The 11,209-nt window shown below is 34.4% G+C and overlaps 2 protein-coding genes across 6 annotated transcripts in view; one reads left to right on the plus strand and one right to left on the minus strand.

The window, feature by feature from the left end:
- The window catches only part of LOC117105831 (G2/mitotic-specific cyclin-B2-like), a gene marked incomplete in the record, with an annotated part of 14,177 nt that extends 10,278 nt beyond the window's left edge, over nt 1–3,899 (plus strand). The window contains 4 exon segments of the mRNA XM_033247128.1: nt 1–60; nt 1,277–1,435; nt 2,022–2,264; nt 3,158–3,899. Coding sequence (XP_033103019.1) covers nt 1–60; nt 1,277–1,435; nt 2,022–2,264; nt 3,158–3,235 — 540 coding nt within the window.
- A 265-nt stretch (nt 3,900–4,164) lies between these two features.
- LOC117105733 (muscarinic acetylcholine receptor M1-like) overlaps nt 4,165–11,209 on the minus strand; it is a 62,338-nt gene continuing 55,293 nt past the window's right edge. For all 5 annotated transcript variants that reach the window (XM_033246991.1, XM_033246993.1, XM_033246990.1 and 2 more), the window contains one exon: nt 4,165–8,062. In XM_033246991.1, the coding sequence (XP_033102882.1) occupies nt 6,359–8,050 (1,692 nt within the window). In that variant the 5' untranslated portion in view covers nt 8,051–8,062 and the 3' untranslated portion in view covers nt 4,165–6,358. The remainder of the gene's footprint in view (nt 8,063–11,209) is intronic.

The following is an 11,209-nucleotide window of genomic DNA, read 5'->3' on the forward strand; positions in this document are numbered from 1 at the left end:
TTACTTGGCATCGCATGCCTTTTTATAGCTTGCAAATGCGAAGAAATGATCACGCCTACGGTACGAATATGTCTTAACCATTCTTATATTTCTTAACTACATACTGCAACGATTCTAGGACCTTTTATTAGCCATTTAATTAAAGGTTTATAGTTAGTTGTTATGCATTATCTGTTAATGGTATGATGAGGAAGTACATTTGGATGTTTCGTTTTAAATTTCATAATTATAATTATTTTTACTCAATATACTGGTAGGCAACAAAGAGAATAAATCTGAACAATTACAATACAATAGTTAATATCGCGTCCTCATGAGTGTCTGTTTAAATGTCTTGTTTTGTTAACTATTTACCGCTGCGGCAGCCAGACGATTATGCTGCCCTCTATAGTTAGATTACCGTAGTCATTCACTATTCGACTCTGTCAAGAAAAATACTTCCCAGTGGTTTTGCAATTTTTTTTAATATACCATTTTTTAATTGTCTTCCTGCAATTTCAGTTTATTTTTAATATATTTGGCCCTGTTGTATCTCGCAAAACCCTTTGATATCCCCCCCCCCCCCCCCCCCCCCAATTTTAAGCTTTAAAACTGAATTGGTATATTTTTGTACTTGGGACTCAAAATTCCACACATTCTCAAGGAAAAGCTTACATATATATATTTAATTGAGAGCTAATAACCAATTTAAATATATAAATTAGCTTTTATCTTTAATTTCTTAATTTAAATTAACTTTAAATACTTACTCTTGTTTTCGCGTGTGTAGGGCATCTGGCTGCCGTTGACTGATTCTTTGAAAACAATAGTTGACATTTCTACTGTTTATGGTTTTAGGTGTAGAAAGAAATCTAGGCTTTACCACCAGAACCAGAACTGTGCTTTTATAACAATAAGCATTAACTTTAAATTAAAAAAATTGACAAATAATATTAAGCAAAAACACTAGCCTATAATTTATATAGGCCTATCGCGATACATCCAAATTGAATTAGCCTTTTGCACACGAACCGAAAAAAAAAATCAAGCAAACCGTGCACTAATGAAAAATGGTTTGTTGGGGTACGGTTGGGGATACGGAAATAACACTGGGAGTTGCAGTGCTGCTGACGTCAAACTGTGCCCTAATGAAAAATGAGTGCACTGTTGGGGATAGAGAAACAACATTGGGAGTTACAGTGATGACGTAATGTTTATTAGCTCAACACTGATGATATCTTTAAAGATTTTCTGTTATAGTATTATTTAAGGTATTTCTGTATCGTTTCATGACTAGATGCAGGATCTCTGTTACCTAACAAGCAATACATACACAACCACCCAACTTCGAGAGATGGAGATGGACGTTTTGGCGACTTTAAATTTCTGCCTTTGTTTCCCGTCTGCTAAGATCTTTTTAGTACGATACCTCAATAGTTCACAACAATCAAGAAACGTAAAACTCTTGTACTTTATTTTGTTTCTATTGCTATTATTGTTTAGTTTTCCACTAATCAGCAGCAAGTCTCATTTAAGTATTCCCGTTTGAAATTTTTTTTTGCAGATAGGCCTATTATTCTAGGACGATCTTGATCTAAATCTCAATCGAAAAAGTTGTGACATTCTCAACCAACAACAGTTCTTCTAGAACTATCAACGTGTTGTACCGCAAACATTAATCCTTTAATTATTACTTGGTCATGCAAACCTTCAAAAATATGTCATTATAATAGTTATCTTTTAACCGTTGACTAAACTTTCCAATCATTCTGTTAACACATTTTAAAGTATGACGTAATCAATATCAATTTTAAAAAAATCATGGTTTAGATATTAAAATCGATAGGAAACAAAAACCTTCTCCAAATACCATTCGGTGGAATGTGTTCGTAAAGAACATTTATTTTTATTCTCATTGTGGTGTAGTAGTGCACACGACTTACTTACTGTATTAAATCACACACACACAAAAATCATTGTTTCTCTAAAATAAACATTTAACATGAAGGAAGATACCAAGTTAACATGCAACTTTATTTCAGGAAGAAAACTTATGTAAATACTTGCTTGACTTGAGCCTGATAGACCTTCATCAGTGTGCGTTCACCTCCTCAGAAAAAGCGGCATCGGCGGTTTGTCTTGCCAGAAAGATTTTACATGCAGACGACAGTAACGCGTGGACTTCAGAACTACAACGCGTTTCTGGATTCAGCGAAGCTGTCCTTAGCACATGCGAAAAGTGGCTGACAAAGCTAATAATCAAACAAGCAGCAAATAAACAGAAGGTAAATACAGATTTCTGCTCAACAATATCGATATTTTGATACTTGTGGTTCCCTAACCTCTTTAATGCGTACACGTTCTTCATTTAAGACTAAGCCTATAGCCGGGCACTCACTGCGCCTAAAGGTGGTTTTCCACTAGGCGAATTTATTCGCGAGAATCAAAGCGTCGGTTCGCTTCCTGAGTTCTGATTGGTTGCGCATGGAAAACAGGCTTAACGTTCTTCGTCGATTCAATTGAGAACGCAACGTCACGGCGTCGTGCGCGCAAAGATCGTTTTTAATGACGATCCGTTCAGACTGCCACCGACAATAAGCAGCTTTCGATTTGGACGACGCGGCGTTCTACGACGGGCAGTGGAGCATGAAACCGCCTACGAATACACAGGGAAGCCGTTCGTTGTGTGGATTTGACAACGGGCTTTAAGCGATTTGGCGTTGTGTTGACTACGGCAACGTGAGTTAGGTTATGACGTCTCGCTGGGGGCGCCTGCATAATTGATTACGCGATACGAGGGAGCGCGTCGACCTGTAAATCGAAACAGCTTTGATGTTGAGACGGGAAGTGCATAGTACGACGTTCATGGTTGACTGAATTCCCCGTCGTAGCTCCCCGCGTCGCCCATTTCGAAAGCTCGCTATTGAGCAGACGGCGTCGCGCCGTTTTGCGCTCATATAGAGCGGAGCTGGACTTGTCGTACGCCGCAGTGATTGTGCCCGGCACAAGATCTACCTGTGCGTTTTTACGAAATTAATTTATTATTTCTACTATTTATTACTTTATAGTAAGTTACTATTTCGTTATGTGAACTTGAACTCATTTCAATGCTGAAAAGTATTACTCGATTACTCGGTTTTACCATTATGTTACTCTCACATTGCGGTCTCTCTTCCAGGGTATCATATGCAAGTACAAGAAATTGCTGCAGGCTACATCATCTGAACTCCAGACCTGGATACAGATTCATAGCTGACCCCAGTTCAAAGCCATATCTTAATATTCTTCAAATTAACATATATAGGTCTAACTGAACTCTATTATGTGTGGACTATATGTTAGGTTTATTAGGTTTCATTGATATTGCTGTAGGGCCTACTGAATGAAAATCCAAGCGAACTAGATCCATAATTTAAATGTTATTTTTTTTCTTGTTAACTAATTTATATTAATTTTTTTTAATTCAGCTTGAGGGATTAATGAAACGTGCCTTTTTAATGCATAATATTATGTTCTCGTTTGTTACAAGGATATTAGTCTTGGTTACAATTTCATAAATCTAGAGTGCAGTCACTACCTTGACCTTCGACCTTTATCTCTAAGGTAATAAAGGATAAAGTGTACTACTCATGAACACCGACTAGTCCTTTTTTCCAAATTTAGATAACATTGTGCTCTCTGTTTATATATTTTTATTAACATATATGTTAGATAACAAGTTTATTATCCTCAAAAAAAAGTTCCAAATATGGAGACAACTGTATTGCTGGTGTTCTTTATTAGGTGGTGGTAGTCGTTGTGGTGTGCTGTAACGGATAAAAATGTAAACAGAACAATTAATGACCTGTCGAAGAAGATAATTGCTTATTCACATAATAGTTATGATAGTAAATAAATATTCATAGAAAGAACAATGATTACATTACGGTGGATTGGTCGTTCAACTGTACATTTCCCAATTAGTAATGAACAATTTTTGAATTACACGGTATGCCGGCCTCTATTGACAGAATCGCATTTTGTACAAGGATCTTGTAAAAAAAAGTTGAAAAGTAATCACTTTAGCAAGAGCGTGTCGTACACTGCGAAAGAATTTGCACGCGGAAATCTTGTAATTTTAAGATCTTTGATTTTGTATCATAAGAAGAAATCACTTGGGAAAAAATTAAAAATACGAACAAGATATCGAAGAACAGCAACAACTTTATTTGTCATTTTATATTTAAAATATTTCTACAATAAGAATGGGGTTTACCAATTTATTTTAGACGTATTGGTAATGGAATTTTATGGAATATAGGCCTATATCGACGTCAAGTATGGAGGTACTGTAAATTGTCTATAAGATTAGGTCATTAGCATAATTTCAGGGGGCTTAATATTTAACATATTTTAGGTGGCTATTGTTAGAGAAGTTTCGCAAAATTACGAAAACGATAGCGAATAGGTTACATTTTTCGATACACGAAACTAAAATTATGATTGAAATCTGACAGAGAATAACAATCAGATATTACCTATAGGACATTTAACAAAATTGTCGAACTCTTATCTCCTGTTTTACGGGGGGTTAATCTAACAAATAAATTACAGCATTTTATTATCGATGTTAATATATCATACTCATAAATTAATTAGTGACGTCAATCACAATCTTAAACTTGTATTTTAATGATATCAGTTTCACAAAATGATTAATGTACCTCGTAAAACGTAAAGGCAAATATTAATGAGAATCAGCATAACAAATTAAAACTCAAGATGTAACCGAACTGTATTTGCAATTGTTTTCGTAACGATAAAAAGAAACTTTCGAATGTAAATCTATATTACATCTCTGGAAAAATATGTCTTTAATAAAGAAAATTTACAATTTTGCAACTTGCTGCAAAACGCTTTCTAAACATTTCAGAGACTTTTTTGGCACACTTCTAGAGTTTTAACGTATTAAAGAAAGTTTTTGCTATGCATTAAGTTTGGCTGTCCAGCAGCCCAGCATTTGAATAAATAATTTTAAATTAAAATAATTAAATTTTCATCTGGTATTTACAATATCTTAAAATGTAATTACTTCAGCAACCAACTTATGGTGTGCATAAATTAATATTTAGCATTTCCAACAGATATATATATAATATTTAATACAGGTGTTAGTTAAAAATACGCTCTCTCGGTGGTAGGAGGTCTATATTGAGACAAAATATAAATTATCAAAATATTAGTGATTCATTATATTATATTATATTGTATAGCCTATTAATGATAATAAAATGGTAATAGCAAGGAAACATTGTGGTTGGTTAGATAATAACGATGCGAAATAATTATATACTGAAACATTGAGTGTGATAATACAGACATGTATCTCGCGTATCGCGTAAGATTAATATAAAAATTGTAATAACCCTGTTTCTGAAATTGTATGGAATACTTTGCATCGTAAATTGAGTGCTGGGAGATGGGGGTTTTAAGCCTATGGCATGTCAACTTCCACCTAATTTTCTTACAACGGTAGAGAAAATTTGGTTAACATTTCCGGCTTCAATGTCATTTTAACCTAACGTGTCTTATCCATTTGCGTCTCGCTATTACAAAACATGATTGATGTTTAATGTAAAAGTATATCTCCAAACAAAACCTCGTGATAATAATAATAAATAATAATAATAATAATAATAGTAATAATAATAATAGTAATAATAATAATAATAGTAATAATAATAATAGTAGTAGTAGTAATATAATAATAATAATAATAATAATAATAATAATAATAATAATAATAATAATAATAATATAATAGGCCTAATAATAGAATAAGAGACATTATTGAAGAAGGTGCGTTTTAAAAACTGATTTTAAAGTAAGGACTTGTTGGATTATCATGAGTCAGAATATGTGTGGTAAATAAGCCATTGTGAGCAGAGAAATTTGAAAAAATATATATTTAAACTAATTCATAAGAATAAGATGGCAGGCATTTTTGTTACAGTATTGTTTCCCACACAACTATGAACAAGGTTAAAAATAAAAATACTTGTGAACCTAAATTATGAACGTATATTTTGTTGGGGTTATGGACTTAGATCGACCGATCTATTTTAATACGGTACATCTTATTGTTTTGTGTAAACTATTATTTAACTGTATTTTCAATGGTCATAATGTTTTTTTAGCTTTTCAAAATTATTACAAACATAGCATTGAAACATGCAGCATCATATACATTACACGTACAATTGCGTCTTGTCATTTTAAGTCGTTTCAAACTGAACGCTTAAATCCGCAACAAATCTCACTAATTCACAGAAATGGTATAAATCGTAAAAGTAATAACAGCTGTCATAATTATGTCATACAACACAAAGTCAATAATAAATTATCGTGATGAATTCATCTTTTGATTTGAACCTATTTGAAGTTGCTTAGTGCGCATGCGTTGATGCTTCTTTCGGAACTTGCACGTCAAGATTTGCTTAAACGCGCGTCGGAAGTTCATATTGCACAGGGCGTAGCATATAGGGTTGATTGTACTATTCAAGTAACACCCCCAGTATGAGATTGTATACAGTCTAGCATTAACACCTCCTGGTTTTAGTGCGTTTACTATAACCAACACACTGTAAGGAGTCCATGTTATGACAAAAGCTAACAAGATCGCAATTAGGGTACGTGCTGCTTTCTTTTCACGAATTAAAACTGTTCTCTTCTTTTTCACAGCGTTACTTGCTTTGGCTTTCGTCGCCGCTGATTTGACAGCAGTAATAGCATGTATGCTCAAGTTTGAAGGGCAACTCTTAGTATTAGGGGGAACAACGCACACAGACGAAGGCCTATTTGATGAGTCCTGTTTTACAGGCGATAACAGGTTTGGACCAGTGTCCTTGTCCTGGAGAATTGTAGGCGGCGCTGTCCGCGGAGTATATTCCACCATTGTTATCTTCGGTACATTGTTGTCATTCTCATTTTTGGCATTTTCATCTGGAAGTTTAATGAGAATTGTATAAAGCGAAGCAGCAAAGTTATGCTCTACATTTTCACTAGAAATTAAATTACCGTTTTTTTGTTTTTGACTAGGGGAAGATTTCGGCGACAGACTTATTGTATTTCGCGACTTTGTACTGGACGTATTTGTCGTCGATGTACTTGGAAGCGGCGGTAACATAGCGTCACTACTATCCTCCAATTCGTCATCCACCCCAACATCTGAATAGCACATTAATCGCTTCTTCCATGACTTTTTGGTATTTTCATACTGAAACTTGTCAGGATCAGACACAAGTAGACGTTTTGAAGCAGCATAACCATCGCCCTCTCCAGCCTGTAAATGCCGAAGCTCTTTCGAACGCTTTTCAGTTTCGCGCCAAATTTTATAATATATATAACACATCAGTATAACTGGTAAATAAAACGCAATGCTTATTGTGACACAGTTCAGCACTGCTGATAATGTCTTTCCTTCTTCTAAAAATTGTATATAGCAATCATTTTCAGCTACTGTTCTCTTGTTCCAACGAGGCCAGCCGATAATAAGAGGTACCCAAATAATTACAGATACACTCCAAGCAGTTGCGATCATGATTTTTGCCTTTCTTGGTGTTCTATTGGCCCTGTATGTCAATGGCTTAGTTATTGAAAAATATCTATCAAAACAGATAACAACGAGGTTCATTACAGACGCATTGGACGCGACGTAGTCAATAGAGAGCCAGATGTCGCACACAACAGGACCAAGTGTCCACGATTTAACAATGTAAACGGTGTAAAGTGGCATGGAAATGGAGGCGATGATCATATCGGCCACAGATAAACTTAGTAAGAAATAATTATTGACAACTTGCAGCTGTTTATCCATATAGAAAGACATCCATACCATAACATTTGCAGTAAAGGTGACGAAACTGAGAAGAACACTGGCCAAAATAATAAGCACAACTTGCCAGGTCTTCTCATGTTGCGGGAAACGATCGTAAACTGTCGTAGTTTCCGTAAATAGTTCAGATGTTTCCGTAAAATTCAGTGCCGTAAATCCTTGTGTTGTCGACCAGGCATCGGTTACTATATCTGTCATTGTTATTCAAGTCTGTTGAGTAAACAAAAAAAAAAACGGTTATATGAATTAACTTCTAATTTTATTAAATTTGTCCAGCAATCTACAAAACATTTCGAAATATCATAGGTTAACTTTATAAGAATTATATAATTTAAACAAAGATTTATAGCTCCTTCAGTACATCCGACATGTATGACTTTTTATCATTGTAAACCTACTTATAAATTTTAACCCTCGTAAACACGTTACTAATACTTAAGAGCAAATATAGGCCGATCTACGATTCTATCACAATTCATTATCTATACTTTTCACATTTATATTTTAATTTTGCTGAACTAAATTGAAAAAAAAAAACAGAAACGCAAAATCGTTTACAAGCTAATATTCGTTTATTGATGAACTGAATGTATCTTTGTTCCCATTCACATTAAATCATTCGAAGTGTATAAGTTATATCAATGATGATGGAAATTACATTTGAATATTGCTAAATGTTCAACCGGTACAGTATATTAAAATAAAAGAGGGGGTTTTCAGCTGTTTTACAATAGGCCTGGGTGTAATTGTAAGAAAATGTGCTTAAATCTTATTTTATGTATACTTCAATTGATATGGGTACACTGGTGGTGTTTCTGTTAGAAACATGACTAAGATCCTTGCTTTTTCCTTTTTCGAAGTTTTCACGCTTTGACCGACCCCACTTTTAAAGCAAGCCCTCTTCGGTACACCTAATCAGCTGGCAGGAAGTTTTAACCTGAACCCACCGAAGCACTCCCCATAAACTCCACTAAAGAAAAGAAGTGGGTGCCACCTCGGCCCTTTGCTTTTTTGGGTGACAATGCTAATTACGGGCCTGTAAGACTAGCTAAACAAGAAAGCTATTTTTCTGAGTGTATATATAGGCCTACGCATAGATTACCAATTGCGCGTAATTTCTAGATGAAGATGTATTGCTAATCGTCTTAAATAGCGTAAAACAAAGTTATTTCTGAAACATGAATTATAACGCTAGTGATGGAATTTGGAATCAAAGTGTTACGAAAAAAGCCTTGTAACACTTTATCCGATTTTTAAATTGTGTTCCGTAAACAAGGTGATTAAAAATATCAAGTCATTTTACTTCTTTCAATTTATACAAGATCTTCTGAAAGACTCGTCGTTAAATTCGTCCAAAATCGGATTTGAAGCGAATTACAAGGATTATCGCATTCAATCACAAATAAATCACCAACATGCTCTAGGTAGGACAGTAATGTAAAGTGTAATCTCAAGCGCACCTGACGTCATTATATTGTATATAATTGATTATTCACAGCTGGTTAAATGTAAAGTATAATGACGTAACTCTGAGTAGCCTAAATGGGTAAATAGTTTTAACAGATATTGGTAATAACAAGGCAATTCAACAAAATTGCCTTGGTGATAAATACCATGCTTATTTTAAGTTTCACAACCGATAAATTGTAATTATTATTATCATATTAATTAAAATAACTTAAATAAAAAACTATTTTAAAAATCACAAGCAAGTTCCACCGTGGTGATATTTTCACAAATCAAAATATAACATTAAGATATTAAATCAAAAATATTTTACACATGCGTCAACACAAAGCGTTATACACATTGCAAAAATTGGTGAAATATCGCTAAAATGTAGAATTAAATAATTGACGTTTAAAAATATATTTTTGTGATAATGATGACAACATTATTGTACTTGAAAAGTTATAAGCAGCCAAGATATTTAAATATTTTTTTGCAAAAATTGGTAAAATGTTTCTAAAATATAGAATTACTTAATTGACGTTTAAATATATGGTAATAGTACGATATTTGTACAGCACCTTCCACAATAAAATCGTCTCAAGGCGCTGACAGTATATAAACCCGAAGTTAGATGGGGAAAAAAAAAAGACTGCAGCCAAAATTGGCAAAAACAAACCGCGAACACAAAAAGGGTAGGGAAATGCGCACTCCCGGCGTCATCACCACAACCGTGTACGCGCAGGTATACCACGGCGACAGTTTGCTGGGCTCCAGTAGCTTCCACCTTGGATAAGCCTCGGCTCTACTACCGCCGTGCGCTGTACAGGTGGCGACGCCGGCTCAAGTAAGGGAGTTGCGACTGAGTTGCGGTGAAAAAAAAAACTTAAACTACTTCAAAGTCCAGTTCATATGCCAGAGAGTTACGACTGTTAAGAATATTTTTGTGATGATGATGACTATTTTATTGCACTCAAACATTTATAAGCAGCCAAGGTATTTAGATATTTCTCCGAACTAATCAATATACAGTATTACAATTAAAATAATCACCACCACCTACGAATACAATGGGTACTGGAGCGTAGAAATACATAAACAGGTTTATAGATACTACCTGGGAGAAAAAGAGGTTGCAAATTTGTTACTATTTCTAGTTTAGCAATGACATGTAGCATTTGACGTGGAAAGTGCTACATAAATAAAGGCCAACAAGTATTAATATTGTTATTAAAATAATCATTTTTGATTTATTAAATCTCGATGACCTATCTCCAATAGAAATACAAGTGACCTTGGTTGATGCGTAGATATTGGCTGACTAGGCTCCATTGTGCAGAGAGACTGCCGTCAATTTTCTTAACAGGTAATTAAGTTTATGAAACAATTTTTGATAAAGTGTTTTGATGCGTTAAATTGTGAAATGCTTCTAATAGAACTTCAAACTAGGTGAATTAAAAAAAACCCGAATGAAGTGTAGGAAATTCATTGTGTTCACTTCTTCTCCATCCGTCGCTCAAGCATCACTTCCCGTAAATTGCGTATCAGAGACTTATTGATCACGTGATTTTAATAATACACTATTGCTAATATTTGATATGTGCACGTTTCCTCTGCAACAAGTAATGTAGCGTTAGAAACGGTAGCGCTGTGATTATAATTGTTATCGATATAATGTGTAAACTAATTAGGCGTTTATTAAATGGTTGACGTATTTTTATACACATTCACACGACCGTCGGTGCCCTAGGGTAACTGTTCCATGCATCATCAATCGCGAATACTATTTTTTCATAGATAAATTTACGTACTTTATTGTAAGCCTATTCTCTGTAATATTTATAGTATCCCCGTGACGTTTACTGCATGTACGATGCACCCTATTGATAATATACAGTGGACACGGCA

Source organism: Anneissia japonica, unplaced genomic scaffold, assembly GCF_011630105.1.
Source record: "Anneissia japonica isolate Jap-2015-1 unplaced genomic scaffold, ASM1163010v1 scaffold287754_len4335492_cov202, whole genome shotgun sequence".
Lineage (NCBI taxonomy): Eukaryota > Metazoa > Echinodermata > Crinoidea > Comatulida > Comatulidae > Anneissia > Anneissia japonica.